This window comes from Kogia breviceps, chromosome 14 (genome assembly GCF_026419965.1).
Source record: "Kogia breviceps isolate mKogBre1 chromosome 14, mKogBre1 haplotype 1, whole genome shotgun sequence".
In the NCBI taxonomy this organism is placed as follows: domain Eukaryota; kingdom Metazoa; phylum Chordata; class Mammalia; order Artiodactyla; family Physeteridae; genus Kogia; species Kogia breviceps.
The window spans coordinates 69,308,149-69,330,868 of record NC_081323.1 but is presented as its reverse complement, the minus strand read 5'-3'; the positions used below and the strand labels follow the sequence as shown (position 1 = coordinate 69,330,868).

Below are 22,720 nucleotides of genomic sequence, written 5' to 3'. Positions count from 1 at the left end.
GCCCTGGTATCTATCAGGTATTGTTTTTACAAGGCAACCAGTGCAGATCCACTGAAGTCAGGCCCAAGGACTGCAGAAGGCATGCCCCTGGACCTGCTATGAGCACTACAGAGCCAGCTCATACCCTGGCCCAGCCCAGGCCCCATGTGCAGGTGCCCACAAAGCCTGCAGCTGCTAAGCCAGAACCATCCCAGCCACAGGAGCACCCGTTGTCCACTCAGATGTCCTGCAGGCGCTGAATTTACAAAGCCGGCAGTGGAGGTGTAAATCTGTGGCTTGTGCAGCCAGGGGGAGAGATTTCAGCCTTGCCGCCTAAGCCGTCCAGGCCCTGGGACTCAGCTGTGGTTTCAGCTCTGTCTCTGCGTGTGGGCAACCGGGTGGCATCTGCTCCCAGAGCCTACCGAGGCAGTGGCTGGGGCATGGGAGGCCACCGAGGTGGGAGGCCCCGAGGTGGCAGCTGGGGCACAGAAGCCCGCTGAGCTGGCGTCGGGGATGAGCTCTCCCTGAGCCCCTGTAGGCAGGGAGTGGTGCATGGAGAAAAAAGCTATCCAGGCAGCACCACCCCTCCCTTTGTGGGCCACTTAACAATGGCGCCTCACTTCTGTGGTGGCCCGGGTTTCTTTCACAAACAATCCCCTTTGCAGCTGTAGCACTCTCCAGCTCCTTCAGGCTGTCTCCATGCAGCCAGCAGCACTCCTCTCCCTGGGTCTGTCCTCTAAACCCCCAGTTTTGGCACCCAGCCCCACCCATAACAGCAGACTCATGTCTCAGGCTACGATGAGCAGGGTGGTGGCACAAATGTCTGTGTAAGTCTCTCTCTGTTCTGCCTGCCACCAACCAGCTGTGGCGCTCTCCTCGAGCCTCTGAAGCTCACTTTCTGTCACAGCTGGTCTCCCTGCCAGTGAGGCAGCTTCCCACGGTGTGCGGGAACGTTTCCTCTTTTTCAGCTCCCTCCCAAGGCCACAGGTCCCATCCCACTTCCTCGTTTTTTTTTTTTCCTCTCATCCTACCTGGTTACATGCTGATCTTTCTTGTCCTTTCAGCTATTTGAGGTCTTCTGCTAGTGTTTAGTAGGTGTTCTGTGAGAACTGTTCCATTTGTAGATGTATTTGTGGGAGGAGGTGAGATCCAAATCCTTCTGTTCCGCCATCTTGATGTAAATGGATTAAATGCTACAACCAAAAAATATAGCCTGGCTGAATGGATACAAAAACAAGACCTGTATGTATGCTGTCTACAAGAAACCCACTTCAGACCTAGGAACACATACAGACTGAAAGTGAGGGGATGGAAAAAGGTATTCCATGCAAATGGAAATCAAAAGAAAGCTGGAGTAGCAATACTCATATCAGATAAAATAGACTTTAAAATAAAGAATGTTACAAGACACAAGGAAAGACACTACATAATGATCAGGGGATAAACCCAGGAAGAAGACATAACAATTGTAAATATATATGCACCCAACATAGGAGCACCTTGATACATAAGGCAAATGCTAACAGCCATAAAAGGGGAAATCGACAGTAGCATAATTATAGTGGAGAATTTTAACACCCCACTTATACCAATGGACAGATAATCCAGACAGAAAATAAATAAGGAAACACAAGCCTTAAATGACACCTTAAATCAGATAGACTTAATTGATATTTATAGGACATTCCATCCAAAAGCAGCAGAATAAACTTTCTTCTCAAGTGCACACAGAACATTCTCCAGGATAGATCACATCTTGGGTTATAAATAAAGCCTTGGTAAATTTAAGAAAATTGAAGTCGTACCAAGCATCTTTTCTGACCACAACACTATGAGATTAGAAATCAATTACAGAAAAAAAAAAAACACCTGTAAAAAACACAAACACATGGAGGCTAAATAAATATGCTACTAAATAACCAACGGACCACTGAAGAAATCAAAGAGGAAATCAAAAAATACCTAGAAACAATTGACAATGAAAACACGACAACCCAAAACCTGTGGGATGCAGCAAAAGCAGTTCTAAGAAGGAAGTATATAGCAATACAATCCCACCTCAAGAAACAAGAAAAATCTCAAATAAACAATCTAACCTTACACCTAAAGAAACTAGAAAAAGAAGAACAAACAATGTTAGTAGAATTTTATAAATTTTTATAAATTTATATTAAAAAAAACAAACCCAAAGTTAGTAGAAGGGAAGAAATCATAAAGATCAGAGCAGAAATAAATGAAATAGAGACAAAGAAAACAATAGCAAAGATCAATGAAACGAAAAGCTGTTTCTCTGAAAAGATAAACAAAATTGATAAACCTTTAGCCAGATTCATCAAGAATAAAAGGGAGAGGGCTCAAATTAATAAAATTAAAAGTGAAAAAGGAGAAGTTACAATGGACACAGAAATACAAAGAATCATAAGAGACTACTACAAGCAACTATATGCCAATAAAATGGACAACCTGGAAGAAATTGACAAATTCTTAGAAAGGTACAATCTTCCAAGACTGAACCAGGAAGAAACAAAAAATATAAACAGACCAATCACAAGAACTAAAATTGAAATGGTGATTAAAAAACTTCCAAAAAACAAAAGTCCAGGACCAGATGGCTTCACAGGCGAATTCTATCAAACATTTAGAGAAGAGTTAACACCTATTCTTCTGAAACTGTTTCAAAAAAATTGCAGCGAAAGGAACACTCCAAAACTCATTCTATGTGGCCATAATTATCCTGAAACCAAAACCAGACAAAGATACTGCAAAAAAAAAAAAAGAAAACTATAGGCCAATATCACTGATGAACATATGATCCAGAAATCCCACTCCTGGGCATATATCCAGAGAAAACCGAAATTCAAAAAGATGCCTGCACCCTAATGTTCATTGCAGCACTATTTACAATAGCCAAGACATGGAAGCAACCTAAATGTCTATCAACAGAGGAATGGATAAAGATGATGTGGTACAGGGACTTCCCTGGTGGCTCAGTGGTTAAGAATCCGCTTGCCAATGCAGAGGACATGGGTTCAAGCCCCAGTCCGAGAAGATCCCACATGCTGCAGAGCAACTAAGCCCGTGCACCACAAGTACTGAGCCTGCTCTCTAGAGCCTGCAAGCCACAACTACTGACACCTGAGTGCCTAGAGCCCGGGCTCCACAACAGGAGAAGCCACCACAACAAGAAGCCCACGCACCGCAACAAAGAGTAGTCCCTGCTCGCCACAACTAGAGAAAGCCCTCATGCAGCAACGAAGACCAAATGCAGCCAAAAATAAACAAATAAATAAATAAATTTATTTTTTTAAAAGGTGTGGTACATATATACAATGGAATATTACTCAGCCATAAATAAGAATGAAATAATGCCATTTGCAGCAACATGGATGGACTAGATTAGATTATCATACTAAACAAAGTAAGTCAAAAAGAGAAAGACAAATTCCATATGATATCACCTGTATGTGGAATCTAAAAATGACACAAATATATCTATGAAACAGAAGCAGAATCACAGACATAGAGAACAGACTTTCTCTATGTGGTTGTCAAGGGGGAAGGCGGTTTGGGGAGGGAAGGATTGGGAGTTCACACTTAGCAGATGCAAATTAGTATTTATAGGATGGATAAACAACAAGGTCCTACTGTTTAGCACAGGGAACTATATTCAATATCTTGTGATAAACAGTAATGGAAAAGAATATGAAAAAGAATATATATACATATGTATAACTGAATCACTTTGCTGTACAGCAGAAATTAACACAACATTTAAATCAACTATACTTCAATAAAATATAAAAAAATTTTGAGGAGGACAAATTCATTCCATAACAGCTTTCTACTTAGTGGCTATCAACTTGGGGGAAATTCACCGTGAGGAGCCTTAATTTCCTTTTCTTATTCCTACCTTGAAGGTTTATACATCGGTGTCCAGCACAGGACCTATACATAATGGACCTGAACAAAAATTCCCTTCCCTCTTTCCTGCAGAGACTCATCAAATCACAGGGTTTCTGAGGACCACCTACTCTTTCCCAGTACTCTGTGTGAAATGTGAATTATAAAGGCATGGATTTATAAAACCCACAGGGAAACCCAAAGGGAAAGGGGTGGATTACAGAGATTTAGTGAAGGGAGATTTAACAGAATTAGGGGTTACTTGAATAAGAGACAACCCTTCAGGAAATGGGCTGAGTTTCAACCTGGGTTATCCTGATCAAGACTGAAATTCCATAGACCTTGTTTGATTAGCTTTAGTCATGTACCTACCATTTGTCCAAAGGGTGATGGAGGCAGCTTGACTGAAAGTCTCACCAAGACTATATCTAATGGGAAAGAGTTCCTACCAAAAGAAGAGAAAAGGATACCAGACAGAAAAGAATATACCTGTGTGTATTTAAGTTTACTTATTTATGCTTAGGTTTTATTTGTTACATAAGTAGTCATTTGGTCTCTCCCATCAGAAAGCAAACTCCTTAAAGACAGTCTTTGTCTGCACTTGGATAAATGTGTGTGTTGCTTCTTTTGAGACTTCACAGTTTTATAGTTGCTCGGTAAATGCTCCCTCGGAGAATACCCACAGTTTCATAATGTAAAATTGGGTTCATTTTGAAACAGGAATTCTAAATAATAGTCACAGACAAGCACTGCCACAGTCATGCTGCTTAACAAACACACAAAATTAAGTGGCTTTAAAGAATAAGCATTGATTTAGGTCACAAGTCTACAGTCAACTGGTCAATTCCTCTGTGCTCAGCTGACCTTGGCTTGGCTTGCTCATTCATCAGCAGTCAACTGGCAGGTCGGCTGGGAACTAGTTGCTCTAGGATGGCGTCAGCCTAGATGACCTGTTTCTGCTCCTTGTGATTGTTTATCATCCGGCAGGATACCCTGGGTTTGTTGTTACAGTGAATGCAGAATGCTAAGAGACAGTGCATAAGTGTACAGGCCTCAAGAGACCTAGTCTCAGAACTGGCATACCATCACTTCCACCACATTCTGTTGGCCAAAGCAAGTTACAAAGCCAGTCAGATTCAGCAGGGAGGAGGAGCGAGGGGGACCAGGCTAACTGCAAACCATGCTGCTAAGGATGGGAGTCCAGGGAGGGGTGGAAGATTGGCACCTCTACAGTTAATCTACCATATCACCTTAAGCACTTTAACATTTCATATTCTATCAACTAAAAGGACTACGCTGTATTGCATTTTCTTTATTTCTATGGTAACCATTACCCTAGCTATAGAGTAATCTGTGTTAATATTTGTACGTAAATGAGCTTTTATTTAGAACTTCTGAGTCTTCTGTCATTCATTTATCTAAGCTACCCAATTTTTACATTAACAGATCAATGAAGCCTTTTATGCCCTTGTCCTATTTCTTTCTGAATCCATCACTGTTACAAGGCTCATTCAATTTTGATCTGTCTAAAGATCCAAAGGTGGAAAATGACATTAACATTGTATAGTTACATTGTATAGTTAAAGGAACTACTATATGGTGTTCAAGAACACTCTTTTTTTTTTTTTACATTTATTTATTTTTATTTTTGGCTGTGTTGGGTCTCGTTTCTGTGTGAGGGCTTTCTCTAGTTGCGGTGAGTGGGGGCCACTCTTCATCGCGGTACGCGGGCCTCTCACTATCGCGGCCTCTCTTGCTGCGGAGCACAGGCTCCAGACGCGCAGGCTCAGTAGTTGTGGCTCACGGGCCTAGTTGCTCCGCGGCATGTGTGATCTTCCCAGACCAGGGCTCGAACCCGTGTCCCCTGCATTGGCAGGCGGATTCTCAACCACTGCACCACCAGTGAAGCCCCCAAGAACATTCTTATTAACATAGTCTATCTTATTTTTCCAAGTTAAATTCATATTTGATATTTGAAAGCTATTTTAAGCTATGTTAGCCTAACTGATAGAAGATTCTGTATTTCTTATTTATCTAATACTGCTAAATTCTAATTAATGCCATCTTGTACTTTTAAAGCTAAGTGAACTGCAAGAGAAGCATTGAGTTTTAAAACACCCCCTCATACACACACAAGTACACACACACACACAGAAAATCATAATGAATTAGAATGAGCCTGGGAGTAGATATCAGAAGATCTGGTTTCTCCCTGGAGCTCTGCTACTAACTTTCTGTATGACCTTGGGCAAGTCACAGAACCTCTTAGGCTTAATTTCCTCATTTTATATTGGGGAGTTGGACTTTGAAAGCCTCATGAACCAAATCTACTCACTTGGGTGATATACCTTTATACCATGAAGCTTAAATTCATCGGCCTTTCATTCTATAGCTTCTATAGATCACTTATATACAAATCAGATTTACTGTTATCACTTTTAAATTACTTTAATTGGTTATTTATCACCAAGATAATTCAATCAATACAGAAGTGAATGAAGTTTAAAAAAAAAGTATGATACCAAATGTAAAGTAGCTAGTGGGAAGCAGCCACATGACACAGGGAGATCAGCTCGATGCTTTCTGACCAACTAGAGGGGTGGGATAGGGAGCGCGGGAGGGAGACTCAAGAGGGAGGGGATATGGGGATATATGTATATGTATAGCTGATTCACTTTGTTATACAGCAGAAACTAACACACCATTGTAAAGCAATTATACTCCAATAAAGATGTCAAAAAAAAAGAAAAAAGTATGAGTCTCCCATCTCCCTATTCCTATTCTGGGAATAATGCATCACATATGTTTATAACCAGTACAGCAAGAGCACAAACAAATCAGAACAGATGACAGTTGTGAATGTCCAGCACAGCTGGATTGGTGTGGACTGCCTGGATACCTGCACTGTCTCCTCCCTCAGGTAACGTGTTGGCTCCCCGGCATATAAATGCAAACACACATTTCTATACTCACACATAGACACATAAATGGATAAAAAATACACACATTTCTCATTTTTCTTTTTTTAAGTAAGACAACATACTAATCATACAGCTCTAATACTCCAATTCATTGTGGATGTCTTTAATGTCAGCATTTATAGATCCAGTTGAACCCATAGATTTATTTTAGTATCTGAACAGTATTCCAGAGTTTATCTAACCATCTCTTGATGATGACAGGTCATCTTCAATTAATACTTTTACAGTTGTTGTGGAAAGTAAGGCAACAGGATTGGAAATTAAGAATTATGAACTATTGTTTCAAAGAACTGCATTTCAGAAAGTAAGGAGGGCACCTGCCCAAAGGAGGCAAAAATAGTGTATTGTTGTTATGCATTACAACCTAAAACTCTCTTCAAGAAATGCCTGGTGATTAGCAACAGGTGAGAAGAGGCCTCAGAAGTCAAGCAGAGACCAGGGCATTCAAAGAAGAGGAGAGGGAACACATTGTAGTTATAAACACAGTTTAAAAGTCTCATTGAAAAGAATGTGGAAAACAGAAATACATCTGAAAGAGAGCCTACTGTTTATTTGGTAAAATATTAAGGATCTATTATTTTTGTAAAGGTTTTAGTTTTCCTAACTAGTGATATGAGACACCATCTTATTGTAGAGAGCCATGTCTTCCTCATTCTCAAAGTTGGCTACACTGAACACATCTGTATCCTTGTGCCCTTATGCAGAATTGATTCTTAGGGGCCTGGAGCTAGTTGTTCAGTGACTGTCCCAAGCACAGCATTGGTTGGGTCAGGCAAGGCAAGTGAAATTAATCTCTGGTGCACTCACCACCCTCACCAGCTCTCACAGTGGTCCTCCTTCTCTCCATGCCTCCTGCTTAGGGCCTTTGTGCTGCCCCTTAGTCTCCCAGAGCCCCCAGTTTAGGGCTCTGACCAGAGCTGCCTTTTCCAAGGCAAGACCTCACACTCTGGAAAAAAGGTACAGTATTGGGGGAAGCAAGCCTGTGGGTGGGGCCTGGGAAGGAGGAGCAACACATTAATCTATTACCTCTCTGACCATCTTCCTTTTTTTTTTTGGCGGTACACGGGCCTCTCACTGTTGTGGTCTCTCCCGTTGCAGAGCACAGGCTCCGGACGCGCAGGCTCAGCGGCCATGGCTCACGGGCCCAGCCGCTCCACGGCGTGTGGGATCTTCTCGGACCGGTGCACGAACCCGCATCCCCTGAATCGGCAGGCGGACTCTCAACCACTGCACCACCACGGAAGCCCTGATCACCTTCTTAATAGGTCTCTCTGAATCTTGCTCCTGCATTCCATCCTCTAATGGCTGGAATGGTCTTCTAATCTCTCCAATGGTCTTCTTATCATAGTCTTAACCATCGTGGTAACAAATTACCTTCACAGTTGTAGAAAAGGTCCCACTTTTCGGAAAACATGCTTAGGAGTAACTATTGCAATCATGCTTCTGCTCAGAATCTAAATCCTTTCACCATCTCTATCCTCAAAATCCTGCTTATCCCGGATTTTGCTCCCTCTCCCCCATTCCACTGGTATAAAATCAACTGATTCTCATGAAGAAGTTAGTTAATCACTGGCAATCATTCAGTTTCTTGCCTGCCTCCCTTCAGATATTTCCCAAATTTTCCTGATCATAAGACTCACCTGGCTTGTTAAACATAGAGTACCCCAGGCCCCTCCCCAAGAGAGCCTGATTCAGCAGCTTTTCGGTGGGCCCCAGGAATCTGTGATGTTAACAAGAGCCCCATGTGATCATTTTGATCAAGGAAGTCGGGGAAACCGCTACTCTAACCAACAATATTTCAGACACCTATAACAGGGAATGAAGATTACTCCTCAAGTTATATCGTAACGACATAAATAAAGACATAAAAAACAACACATAAATAAATATTTCAAGTGCCACCCCACTACTTGCACAGAATTTGAGCATTATCACCTGTTATGGAACATGGACTGCAGGCATCTAGGTATCTCAGTCTGGCCCTGGCCCTGACACCCAGCTTGGGCAAATTGCTTTTCCTCAGTTTCCCCACCTGTAAACTCCCAATTGCTACGCAGTGACATTCTTATTTAGATCACTATTCCCTTTGACCCAGAATTTCTACTTCCAGGAATTTATCCTGAGAGTTAACCAGGGAAATGTACAAGAATGTCCATCAGATTATTGTTTATAATGATGAAAAATAGAAAGCTATATTAATGTCCATCATTAGGGAACAGTTAAACACTGATTTATCTAGACATTGAATACTATGCAACCCTAAAAATGGTAATGGAGAACTTTACGTTTGATATGGAAAATGTACATGACATATAAAGTAGTAAAAGCAGGTTACAAACATAATTTATACTTCAATCTCATGTTGTTTTTAAGTGTGTGTGGTGTTTGTAAAAGAAGACCATAGAGTTACATACCTAAGTATTAGCAGTGGTAAAATTTGGATGACTTTTTCCTTTTCTCTATATCCTTCTGTAATTGTCGACATTTTTTGAAGTAAGCTTAAAATCTATACATGGGGAAAATAATGCTTCATCCATTTTTTTTAAAGGTACTTCTTCATACACATTGCCAGGATGGTGTCTACAATAGCCAAGGAGACCAGGAGTAACTTAAATGAAAGGTTTACTTAAAGATAGTGTGAATAAGAGATGTTCTTTCCTCAAAAAAATCCCACCACATTCTTTCACTGTGCATTTGAGTTGTAAAGATTTTGTCCAAAAGATCCAAATTTTTCCCAGTGTTACAGAAAAAAAAAGCCCCAATTCATTCACCTGGAGCCAGTTTCAAGGACTCTGGTTTCATGGCTGGCCCGCAGAGCAGCCGGTGGAACAGCAAGGCAAGCGTCAGAAAGCGCAGAACTCTGCTTATTTCAGGCCTTCCAGAAAGGCTCTCCCTTCCCAAATTCCCTCCTCTCAGCTGCAAGGGCTGGAGAAGACTCAGGTGTCTCCAGTGGGGAGAGGGCGGGATCATGTCCTGCTTCCTGCTATAAAAGCACAGAGCAGCACACCCTGCTGTCTGGCTGCTTTGGTGGTGTCTTCGGTCATGGTGTGCAGGCAGAGAGGAGACAGTGGGAGACCCTCAAGCTGGTTCAGTGCAGACTGGAGGTAACTGGGGGCAGAAGGGAGAGGACATAATGGCCTTGTCTGCTGAAGTTCATCCCTCTTTAACTTTCTCCCCCATGCCCTCCAGCACCTACAGGTCATTTCCTCTATTCTTCGCCCTTTTGACTTCGGTGAACTCAGTACGCGTTAATCAGTTGGTGGATCCCACCTTCCCAGGTAGGCCTCTTGGGTGAGGGAAGTGCTCTTAAGCATCTCTCGAACAGTTTGCACCTAGGGTGCCTAGATGGCCAGGAAACACAAACATAGGTTAAACAATCTCCACTCATTCCCCCCGTGTTTTTTTTGGCTGTACGCGGGCCTCTCACTGCTGTGGCCTCTCTTGTTGCAGAGCACAGGCTCCAGACGCGCAGGCTCAGCGGCCATGGCTCACGGCCCAGCCGCTCCGCGGCACGTGGGACCTTCCAGGACCAGGGCTCGAACCCACGTCCCCTGCATTGGCAGGCGGACTCTCAACCACTGCGCCACCAGGGAAGCCCATGTTCTTCTTTCTTTTTTTCTTTTTTTTCACTCATTCCCTTTATTACCTTGATCAAGTCACTACAGTTTTTCCATTGCTTACCTAGAGCTTGTTCTACCAGCTAAATGCAGGAGTGTGCAAAAACACCTGTACTACCTTCTATTCCCTCTCTGCCTCAAGCTTTACGGCATCCAAAGAGTAGCAAACCACATGCTAAGCCCCCATCTTTGGGAGCAGTCATCTTCAAACAGATGCTGCTGCTTAAGGAAAGCATCAACAGAACAGACAAAATCAGAGCCGTTCCACTTGTAATGAGTTTTTCAAAATTTTCATCTGAGCCAGAGGATGCACAGTGTCAGCTTATAGGCAGATTGGTTAGTCTTTAAAAAGTGTGTCCTTGGACTTACTTAGGGCATTTGTTTAAACTTCAGATTGAACAATCTTAGACAAAACTTTTCTCCAGTTCTTCACAGACCTACCATCCCCATCTCCATCAGGGTGCCAGCCTGGTTCCTGCATGCATGTGTGTTAACCCGAATCCAGGCTTATCCTGGAGTACTTCAGAAAGCCCTAGGCACCTAATTGATACCTTCCCTACAGTTCTTGGTATCTTGCATTGTAGTTATATCTTTCCCACCAATCTGTAACCTCCTCAAGGGTGGTAGGCAAGCTTTGCCTCTCCCAACTGGCATCTTCCCTGTTGCCTGTTGGAGAGGAGAGTTCCCTCAATACACTTCTGTAAGAATCATGCCTCTTGTGTTCAAAGATGCCCCATGTGTTTCATTTGCTCTTCAGGTACTGTCACTTGCTATGAAAATAGAATGATAGTGGAGTTTCAAAGCATTCTTGCCAACAAGATACAGCATGCAACTGTGGTGGGTAAGTCATGTGTATTATCTCATCTTAGTCTTAGTAGAAGCCCTTGGCTCAAGGCCATCTCCATTTTCTGGTGAGCAGAGCACACAAACCCTGGAGCAACTGGCACCCAAAACCCATGATGACACAGGGGCCCTGAATTGCATGATGCCTCCAAGAGTGGAAAACCCTGTCTTTCTTTGGAAATCTGTCTTATCTCAGAATCCCCTAGGAAACATCTACCTTCAAATCACAGCATCTCCCAGAGCTTGGGTTATATCATTCAGGTGGGAAAATAAAAAGTGAAGTGATTGAAGTACCTTAGAAATGGATTGGCAGTCTTGGCTATGTACCTCTGGTTGATTTAACGTCACTGAAATGTACTTCTTGGCCATCTCCTGTCTAAATTGCTCTTGCTTCTGTAGATCCCCTTGGTCTTGAAATGCTGAACTGCACTTATGTTCTGGACCCAGAAAAGCTCACCCTGAAGGCCCCATATGAAACCTGTACCAAAAGAGTAGTAAGTAATTGTTTGAGGAGTGATTTGGGAAGTAGTAACCTAGGAGTTAAGGCTTTGGAGTAGAGCAGTAGTTCTCAATCAGGGTGATTTCTTTTGTCATCCCAGAGAACATCCTGCAATGTTTGGAGGTAGTTTTGGTTATCACAGGTGGTTGAGGGGTGGGGCGGGAAAGGGCAGCTACTGGCCGTCTAGTGGGTACAAGCCAAGGATACTGCTAAATAGCCTCCATTGCCCAGAGAAACCCTCAGTAACAGACATGTTAGAACCCAAATGCCAACGCTGAGGTTAAGAGACCCTGGAGTTGAGGATTTGGGCTTGATTTCTGGCTCTGCTACTATCTAGATGTGATTTGGGGTAAGTTAGCTAATCTTTCTAAGCCTCTACTTGCCCATTGGAAAATGGATTATGATATCTCTCCATAAGGAGTCTAAAGATTAATGACATAATACAGATGAAGGACTTGGCATAGCATCTTGACACAACAAATGATCAAACATGAGCTATTTTGATCTGTAAGCCCCATGGAAAAGGGGAGGCTATTTTGGGGCTGGCAAATAGAGTGCTGGTACCTCTAGGCTGTAAAAACATGTGTCGGAGGCCAGCAGAAGCTGAACAATAGGATTTTCTACTGTTAAGCAATAGACTGCCCAATCAGCGTTATTAGGAGCAGTAAAAGCAACCTAGTCGTTTTCAAGTTTTAGTGTGCAAACAATCACTTAGGGAACTTGGAAAGTACAGAATTATTTCATTTAGTTGATGACTTAATAGGTCTGGGGTGCATCCTAGAAGTCTGCAAGTTTAACAGTCTACTTCATCTGATTCTATAGTGAAGATCTCCAGTAATTAAAACTTTCCCTTCTGAAATGGCCTTTCCCAACTTTAGGGAGCTTAGGGTTGCATTCCTTTAGACCAGAGGCCTACAGAGTATCACCTGTGGGTGGCCACATCCAGCCCACAATCTGTGTGTGTGATGGTCCTCAAGCTAAGAATGTTTTTGTTTTTTTAAAGAGTTTTAAAAACATGTTAGCACTCATATGCGGCCTATAAAGTCTATATATTTACTAACACTTAACAGAAAATTGTCGGCTGACTCCTGCTTTAGACTGTGAGTTCCTTGGGCCAGGGGAAATGGCAAAGATGGCTACGTCCAGCACCCAGCACAATGGCTGCTACATAGGTGCTCAATAAGTGTATTTGAATCTCTTGTTACAGGCCCCAAACCAAACAGGACCTTGATACCCAGATATAGGGTGAATGTAAAAAGAAAATAAAAACTGGACTCTGAGCCCTGAAACTCAAGGAACTATTCTCTGCCAATGTACAAGTCTTTCCTGGGATATCTAAAGAGGCTATAGAATCTCCTGGTATGGGAATGAGGGACCTTCTAGAACCCGTGGTGCTGATAATTTAAGGGTTTTGCCAACATTAAGGGTTTTACCAATCAGCTGGGTCAGATGGTATTCTGGAATCCCCTTTCTCGCTGAGGTACTAGCACTCTGTCCTTACTATGCCATTTTCATACAGCTTGGCCAGCATCAGATGACCATCAGACTCATGGATGACAATGCTGCTTTAAGACAAGAGGCTTTCATGTATGACATCAGCTGTCCAGTTATGCAAGCAGAAAGCCATGAGCAGCATTCGGGATCCACAGACTGCTTGAAGGATTTCATGTCTGTGAGTGAAGCAGCCTGACTGCTTCTCACCCACCTACTGCAGGGGAAATGTGGTCTAGACAGAGCTGGGCTTCAGAACAAGATCGGGATTGCAATCTGTATTTCACTACTGACTTGCTGTGTAGCTTTGGATTGATTTCTTAACCACACTGAGACTTTGTTTCTAAGTCTGAAGTGGGGGACAACAATACCTCATAGGATGGCTTTAAGAATTGACTGAGAAGGCAGATACAGCACTCAGCACATCATGTCTCGCAATAAAAAGGATTCAGTTGGTAGCTTGACAAACTGGATACTTATCCTGTGCCAGGCCCTACACCAGATACTAGGATATAGCAAATGAGCAAAACAGCCCAATCACATACTCGTGGACTTTATAGTCTAACAGCTAACATCAACAGTGGACAAAAATAATCATACTTTATTAACAATGATGGAACTGCATGGCTTGACAGAGTATTTGATTTCTATGCACATAGTAAAAAGCTGTACATTTAAGGACTTAGTGTCTCAGCTTACAACTGGAAGGGAGCTTAGATCTTCCAATTGCCTTTTGGTATCAAAAGCTCAAAGAGGAAATGATGTCTAAGGGCACTGCTAGGACTCATGACTGGTCCTGTGCTTCTACTACATCCCACAACTAGGCGTCGTGGTGTAAGAATCACACAGCAGTTGCTCTGGGTGTTTTCCACATACTCTCAGGTAACATGATTTCAGAAATCTCCAAATCAAAGCCTCACATCATCTTTTTTTTCTTCCAGTTTACCTTTCACTTTTTTCCTGGCATGGCTGATGAAAGTGCGGTATGAAAGTTATTTTTTAAATTACAAGCCTAAGTAGCCTTTAGTTCTATATTAAAGATGACATAACTTCAATCCTGGTTAAAATATTAAATAGACAATAGTCTTGGGGTTAAGGTGAGCACCAGCCCTCTAAATGAAACTTTTGACTTTAGGATCCCAAACCTCAGATGGGATGGACCTTTGCAGTTGGTGATGGTGAAAGAGCCCAAACTCTGACCCTTCAGGAGGCTATGACACAAGGATATAATCTCCTGATTGACAACCAGAAGATAAGCGTCCAAGTGTCATTCCATGCCACTGGAGTGACTCACTACTCGGTAGGTGTGAATCTTTTTGTACCACAATCCAGGCACAAACCAGTATTTCTAAATCCAAGCAATGATCTCAACCATGTCCTCAATTGAGAATACAACTCATTCAACAGGTATCTTAATGCTTACTATGTGCTAAGCACTGTACTAAGAACTAAAGATAAAATGGTGAGATACAATGGTGAACAAAATAGATATGGTCCTTACTTCAATCTCTTCTCCCTCTTCCTCCATAGATCTAAATTAACTACATAATATGGAGCTAGGGTACTACTAAATTCTTTTACGAATTAAGGTGTTCTGTTTTATCATTGCCCTGTATTGTGTTTACAGTAGGTACCAACACTTTGGGTACCAACAATCATGACACTCCATTAAATCAGTTAATGTGCCAAAATACTTAGAACAGGTCTTGGCACCTATGTGCTCAAAAGTCAGCCATGTTAACAGTCCTGTTATACACTGAGTATATGCTGAATCTTATAAACATTCTCTCTGAATGCTGATACCATAAGATAGTCATAAAACAAGAGCTCATATCTGCTTAGAAATGATCAGCTATAGGTCATATCAGTAGACACTACTTTGCCAGATGTTATGAAGTACAAGATTTTAAAACTAGAGCACCTGCAGAACAATTGGGACAAAATGCCTGAACTCTGGGCCAAGACAGTGCCCAATAGTTGAGTATGTTTGCCCTGACTGTTCCAGCATTGGTTAGAAATTCAAGTAATTCAGGTAAACCAATGTCTTTGAAAATGCCTCTCCTCAGCAAGGTAACAGCCACCTCTACATGGTGCCTCTGAAGCTTACGCATGTATCTCCTGGGCAGACGATCATCTTATCATCACGACTCATTTGTGTGTCAGGTAAGTGCCTAGGAAGGGACAACCCCAGTTGTGGAAGACATTGTTCTAGGGCCTTAATCAAAACTGATCATTCTGTCATTCCTTCTAGATCCTGTGACTTGTAATGCCACACACATGACTCTCACCATACCAGAGTTTCCTGGGAAGTTAAAATCCATGAGCTTTGAAAATAGAAACATTGCTGTGAGCCAGCTGCACAACAGTGGGGTTGATATGGAAACAACAAATGGCTTGAGGTTGCATTTCAGCAAAACTCTCCTCAAAACAAAAGTACGTTCCATTATCAATCACTGAGCGTTATGGAAGCCTGACTTGAAGCATAGCCTTTTAGGCTACCCCTGATACAGCTGCTGACTTGTCCATAAATTCTAATTGCTGATGTAAAAAATTCAAACTTTGGAAGGCCTCATTTGAACACCTTGCATAAGTGAATCCTCAAGTAACTGAAATTTACTCTCAAAACACCAAGCCTCTTTAACTGCAATGGAAGTTTTCCTGTTTCTTAGTTCACTGAATAGTACAAACTTCTATCAAGCTTCTAATGATGAACCTCTCATGCCCTATTAAAACAGGACAGCTTGAGCCAAACAAGTGTCCCCAGAGGTCCTCACTGAGGCCAGCCTTGACTGAGGCAATTGCCAGGGCCACCAAAGAATAATTTTATGTTGGTATGTACTTTGCAATAACATTTTATAACTCCTGGATTGGCAGCTCTTTAGAGGTTGAATTAACAGATCAAATTCCAGTGTCTAGTACAAAGAGCATACAGTACTGGGTACTGGAGGGCATGAGCTTAAAGAAATAAATTTCCTTCCTAGGGAAGAATCCTGATCTGGAGAAGTGATAGGGTCTCTTGTTCTGGCTTAAAGGGAAACCATAATAAGTCTGGAGTGTGCCTTGAAGGTTTCAGTGTACTTCCTTCCTACCTCCTTTGACTGCTCCGGGTCCCAACAGGCTGTGGCTGCTAACTGACATTCTTTCATTTCAGTTCTCTGAAAAATGCCTACCCTATCAGTTCTACTTATCATCACTCAAGCTGACCTTTTACATTCAACTGGAGATGGTATCCATGGTGATTTATCCAGAGTGTCTCTGTGAGTCAACAGTTTCTATCGGTAAAGACCATTTTTCTTAAACGGTTTCCTACATTCTTTCTCTCTTAGCTCTTGCATGTGGGAAAGTGTATAGAAGTTCAGACGCTGCATTGCTTATACTTTGAGGAAATGAAAGGCTGGTCAGATCAGAAATGTCAGTCTAAGCTGCTGTGATAGGGATCTAAGAAAGATAACACTTCTAAAATACACATACAGGTAGGTTTCACAACTGTTTCATGTTTTTAAGTAACCTGGATATACTTCATGTTAGGAGCCTAAGCTTACCATCTAAATAAGACTGCTTCAAACCTGAAACTACAGGGACTACAAGTATTTCCCCAAACTCCTGAAAATTCCTCAAAGAATATGGAAGTAGGTATTTCCTCTGGTGTAGTATTGCTTCTGCCTCTTTGCTCCTATTATTCGCTGACCTGTATCAGGTCAAGCCAAATAGGAAAAATTAGTTGCTTCTTCAACTTCCCCTTAAACCACCAAGATTTGTGAGCCTTGAAAGAAGGGACATTATGACACAAGGCAGTGTACTTTAAGCCTCATCAGGGTTTTTTGTTTTTTTGTTTTTTTTTTTTGCTGTACACGGGCCTCTCACTGTTGTGGCCTCTCCCGTTGCGGAGCACAGGCTCCGGACGCGCAGCCTCAGCGGCCATGGCTCACGGGCCCAGCCGCTCCGTGGCATGTGGGATCCTCCCGGACCGGGGCACGAACCCGTGTCCCCTGCATCGGCAGGCAGACTCTCACCCACTGCGCCACCAGGGAAGCCCCCTCATCAGCTTTTTATCATGGGTCTCTTACCTCACCTGGTGCTTCTTCCCATGTCTCCTGTTGCCTCTTCCTTTGGATGAAAAATCCTTTTGCTCATATAGAGCAGCCTCACTGTTGTCTTGGCACCTTAAGGGTCTCCCCTTGTAACTCAAACTGCTTATCAAGGTATTTTCCCAAATAAAGACTTAAGACAAATTCTGTTGCCTCCTGATGAAAATTCAAACTTCCATCACACTTCAAATTAGTAGATGACAATAGTCACATGGCAGACAGTTTTTTTTTTTTTTTTTTTTTTTAAACTCTCACCACTCTCTAGTTTCAGGGGAGCTATGTTCTCAGGATGGGTTTATGGACGTTGAGGTCTACAGCCATCAAACAAAACCAGCTCTCAACTTGGATACCCTCAGGGTGGGAGACTCATCCTGCCAGCCAATCTTTAAAGCTCCATCTCAGGGGTTGGTGCGGTTTCACATACCCCTGAATGGATGTGGAACAAGACATAAGGTTAGTACTGGCCCATGGCAAGAGGTTAAGACTTACTTTTGAGATAACTAATTAACCACTTTCTCTAACCTTACTCTAAGTTCAAGAATGACAAAGTCATCTATGAAAATGAAATCCATGCTTTCTGGGCGGATCTTCCTCCAAGCACAGTTTCCAGAGATAGTGAGTTCAGGTGTGAATGCAATTGCTACTTGACTTTTTAAGCCCCAGCTTAAACTCAAGCAGTCTTTTAATCTAAAATTCTTAACTCCACCCACCCACTCTTACAGGATGACAGTGAGGTGCTATTACAGCAGCAGTAACATGTTAATAAATACCAGTGTTGAAAGCCTTCCTCCTCCAATGGCCTCAGTGAAGCCGGGTCCACTTGCCTTGACCCTGCAAACCTACCCAGGTGAGACATTATAACCTAAAAAATCTGCTTAAATACTTTCAGAGAACTCTTCCCTAAAATGAACTTTGATGCCACCAGACTAGAGTAATAGCGATGCTTAAGCTTCTGTTGTGACCATCAACTACTTGAGTACCAGAGGGGCTTCTCCTCCATTTCAGATAACTCCTACCTGAAACCATATGGGGACAAGGAGTACCCTGTGGTGAGATACCTCCGCCAACCAATTTACCTAGAAGTGAGAGTCATGAACAGGACTGACCCCAACATCAAGCTGGTCTTAGATGACTGCTGGGCAACATCCTCCATGGACCCAGCCTCTCTCCCTCAGTGGAATATTGTCGTGGATGGGTATGTATTCTCCATATAATTAGCCCAGCTAGTCAAACTGCCAGTAAAAAGAATAAAAGGCTCCTGGGCTTTAGAGGAGCACTATAGCAAAGGCCCTGATTTTTGTTCTTGTTTCTTAACAACCAGTCCTTAGTCTAATAAGGTGACTCATGCTTTCCTATTACCCTTGAATCTAAAAGTATAAGATCCTTCCCAAGGAAATCTGGCTTTAATATGCCAATATCTGGAGAGAAGAGATTTCTAGTTCCTATTCATTTATTGAATACCTACCATATGCCAAACATGGTGCTATGTACGCCAGATGCATTATTTGAACCTCTTCACTCTATGAGAGACACTAGCCACTTCACTTCATAAAGAAACCCAAGCTTGCTACTTAAATAACTAGCCCAAAGTAATATTTAGTAAATGGTAGAACATGAATGCCCATCTGACTCTAGATCTGAATATAACAATGCCCTGAAGTTGTGACTACCCACTTGTATGTTGGTGTTTGTCCTCTTGGCTCTGCTGGCACCTAGATAGAACTGCACCTTATCTTTCTTTGAATCTGTTGTAATCTGTTAAGCTTGTATCCTCCAGTTGCACTCCTGCTCCACAATCATAGTAGCCAGCACATTCATGCAGCTCATTCCTTCACCCCATTAAAGGCTTGCTCGAGTGTCCACTTCTTGAAGCCTACCCTGACCCTCCTGCACCCTTACCCTGGTCTAACTCTTCTTTTGTTAGTACTTACATGCTACCTAACATACTAATTTATAGCTACTCTACTCTGCTAGCATCTAAGATATAAAATGGCAGGAGTTCTCCACCTTGTTTTTTCAGCAACATATACAAACTGCCTGGGACAAAATAGATACTCAGACTAATAAGAATTAAGCCAGTGTCATCTGAAGAGTTACATAATTCTTGATGAATTTAGCTGGCAAACAAACTGGTACTGAAATTGTATTAACATATAGTAGAAGAAAAACTAGCATGAACAACTTATAACTTCATGAATATTGTTGGATAGGCCAAATCAGAGGTATATTTTTTTTAAAAAAAGAAAAAAGTACAGGTAGAAGGTGTTATGTGTGACTGAATTTGAGAAAATGCTGAGTTAGACTCTGGGGTGAATTCAGCTGATGTCCCTCCCTGAAATGTACCTTCCAGCTGTGAATACAACCTGGACAACCACAGAACCACCTTCCATCCGGTTGGCTCCTCTGTGGCCTATCCTAATCACTATCAGAGGTTTGATGTGAAGACCTTTGCCTTTGTGTCAGGGGCCCAAGGGTTCTCTCACTTGGTAAGTGATTAACAAGTCACCTGGGACAGGTCGAATGTGAGACCTCAGTTTTACTCAACTCTTGTCCCATCTCCAGGTCTACTTCCACTGCAGTGCCTTAATCTGCAATCAACTCTCTCCTGACTTCCCTCTGTGTTCTGTGACTTGCCTTGTGTCATCCAGAAGCAGGCGAGGTAAAAATTTCAAGTCCTTATTAATGTGAGTTTACAGCAAGCCTCAATCTTTCAGAATTTAAGAATGAGTGCCCTTGTTCTTCACCTAGTCCCAAGAGCACAAGAAACCTGAGTCTGAGATAGACAGGTTCTCCATCAGTCCTATGGACAAGCTTTTTTTTTGCACATGAGCTGTAGCCTGATCTTCTGTAGACTTTAAAGTTTCTCTTCCTGAGTCACTCTTCCTGAGTTTAGGTAGACTCTGAACTTTGTCTTCCGATATTCTTTGATAGTTCATCCTGCTTTTACAGTAAGGTGTATGCCCTCTCCTGTGAAGGCAGGCAAAACCACCTAGAGCAGGGGCTCCATGGGGAGCTGCTCTAGGTAATCCCTCAGCACACTTCTTACCACTACTCATTATCCCAGAGGTCAAACTATCTGTTTCCAGCCACAGGAGCCACTGAGGAAGAGAAAATGATAGTGAGTCTCCCGGGTCCCATCCTCCTGTTGTCAGACAGCTCTTCACTCAGAGGTATGGATTTAAAGCTTTGGGTACTTCTTGGACTCAAGTTCTTGGTTTTATGTCAAATTTAACTGTGCATAGATAACACATGCTCCTGATTAGACAAGAAGAGGAGGAGTCTCTTCCCAGCAATAGGTTCTGTTAAGTCTCTTGTGTGCCCTTCCAAAAATCCCCATTTAACACAAGTGGAATCATATATTCTACCTACTGTTCTGTAACCTTTTTAAACTTGTTTTAGCCATCTTATATCTGTACAGAGACCTCTCACTGTTAGTAACTAAAGGATTCTAGTTTTGTCACTAATGCTACATTAGAATCCTCAAATCTTGGTCCTCAAATCTTGGCCTACTATATAAGAACTTCAGACTATGTTTCTAAAAAAAAAAAATAGGACTAATAGGTCAGAAGACATGTGCTTGTTACTATTAAACTTAAGTCTTTACTGGATTATGTTACTGTTAATATTTTATATCTTCAGCCCAGATAGTCTTAATTTTAGGCCTAGAACTTGAAATTAAGCTCTCAAATCCCTAGCTAACAAGCTGCAAGAAATCATGCACTCGGGACAACTAATCATATCTGTTAGTGCCAGAATGTTAAACAATGAGCTGGGACTGTGAGGTACTTTCCAGGTGTCAGGCCAGAGTGAAAGCAAGTAGGAAGTTGGAAGAGCTGTGGGAGTGGAGTAAGGAGAGGAGGAGGTTGGCTTGAGGGGTAAGACTACACCCTGTTGCAAGCTTCCCAAATGAGCTCTTTGAAGCTTAATTTCACTTCCTTCTCTGGAGAGTTTTAATGTGTAAAACTTCAGCTTCAACTTACACTTCATTTCAGTGATCTTAAGACTTGAATGTCTGCTTCCTTTCCAGATGCCGTGGACTCTAAAGGGTATGAGACTGCTGGATATGTTGCTTTTAAAACTATGGTTGCTGTGGTTGCCTTAGCAGGCATTGTGGCAATTCTAAGCCTTATCAGCTACCTGCACAAGAAAAGAACTATAATGCTAAGTCACTAATTGGATATTCAAACAAAGTAGTCAACATAAGCCTCTTTCTTCTTTCTTATTAAATTTAGATGGAATTCAAGGACTGTTTCTTGCTCTCATTCTTCTTTAGAGAATATAGTACCTTTCCACAATCCTCTGGGCAGGCCTTGTTCTGTGTGGACATGAATAAGGATATTTCTGACTTAAGTGCTTCCGGTCACTCAGCTTTTTCTGAACTCCATCCCCCAAACTGGCAGTCCCAGAGAATTCAATCACTAATGGGGCTTGAGGACAGCCCACCTCTAGGGGTGCATTTAGGTGACTTTAATGTCTTTTACCCCCTCCATTCATATATACAAGATGAGGAGGGCAAGGAGTCACCCCTAGTCCTTGGCATAACTTCCCTTCTCTACAGAGGAAGGGAAGCCAGGTATCCCCAAGGAAGTAATCTAGTATCATACTTAAGTAATATTTCCTAATTCAAATTAGTCTTTCCAGTGAGTAGAAAACTTTCCCTGAGAACTTAAGGGATTTATTCTCCCGTGTACTCCCATTCCAATTAAAGGCCAGCAATCTCCTTTGGGGGGAGGGAAAGGAATAATAAAAGATTCTAGCTTCATTAAGTGCAATGACAATATTCCTGGTCTTATTAAGACTACACATCTGGACACGAGCCTCTTAGCTGAGCCTGGAGAGCTGCTTTCCCACTACCTAGCACTCAATTATTACCTCCTCCTGAGGCTGCTCCATCTTCTTCCTGAGGGTGTCCCATCTTAACTAGGCTGTAATTATGTCAAAATGACTAGTCTGCCTCACACTGTAGCTCTAACAGACCACATTCAAGATATCTAATATAGACATTAACTTGTATACTTCAACTAGAAAAAGTCTGAATCTAAACAAGAACTTTTGCTATGAAAAAAGTTGTAAAGCTTCTAAATCTCTGTACATGGTGGAGGTGAATAGAAATATGAACATCTTTAGTGTTTTGACTTCACCCCTCAATTGTGAGTTGTTATACTCCTGGGTTTTTCAAAACCTTGAAAGAATATATACTTGGTCATCTTATGATACTGTAGGACTTTAATAATGAATCCTGCCTTTTCTTCAACACAACCTTTGATTCTAAATCCTTTTTTTTTTTTTTTTTTTTTTTTGCGGTACGCGGGCCTCTCACTG

At 42.1% G+C, this 22,720-nt stretch overlaps 2 protein-coding genes and 1 long non-coding RNA gene across 8 annotated transcripts in view; 1 reads left to right on the top strand and 2 right to left on the bottom strand.

Annotated features, from left to right (window-relative positions):
• LDAF1 (lipid droplet assembly factor 1) overlaps positions 1-22,720 on the bottom strand; it is a 71,056-nt gene that overhangs the window by 23,217 nt on the left and 25,119 nt on the right. The gene's annotated exons all lie outside the window — the stretch shown is intronic.
• On the bottom strand, positions 6,309-9,248 carry LOC136792530 (uncharacterized). Its single transcript, XR_010836452.1, has 2 exons — positions 8,501-9,248; positions 6,309-8,060 (listed from the first exon to the last, which is right to left on the bottom strand). It is a non-coding gene; the product is annotated as an uncharacterized lncRNA (long non-coding RNA).
• On the top strand, positions 9,903-21,571 carry ZP2 (zona pellucida glycoprotein 2). Its single transcript, XM_067012912.1, has 18 exons — positions 9,903-9,964; positions 10,050-10,138; positions 11,235-11,318; positions 11,720-11,814; positions 13,339-13,491; positions 14,252-14,293; positions 14,446-14,610; positions 15,377-15,473; positions 15,562-15,743; positions 16,462-16,588; positions 17,664-17,851; positions 17,932-18,023; positions 18,121-18,245; positions 18,404-18,593; positions 19,749-19,884; positions 19,961-20,057; positions 20,485-20,568; positions 21,426-21,571. Exons 1-18 carry the CDS (start codon positions 9,903-9,905, stop codon positions 21,569-21,571), a joined length of 2,154 nt encoding a protein of 717 aa, XP_066869013.1.

Bases quoted from the DNA above. Each gene is read 5' to 3' on its own strand.
- ZP2 (XM_067012912.1), top strand. From the start codon at position 9,903: ATGGTGTGCAGGCAGAGAGGAGACAGTGGGAGACCCTCAAGCTGGTTC. The intron at 17,852-17,931 runs GTTAGTACTGGC...CCTTACTCTAAG, and splicing joins GATGTGGAACAAGACATAAG to TTCAAGAATGACAAAGTCAT. The intron at 20,058-20,484 runs GTAAAAATTTCA...ATCTGTTTCCAG, and splicing joins GTCATCCAGAAGCAGGCGAG to CCACAGGAGCCACTGAGGAA.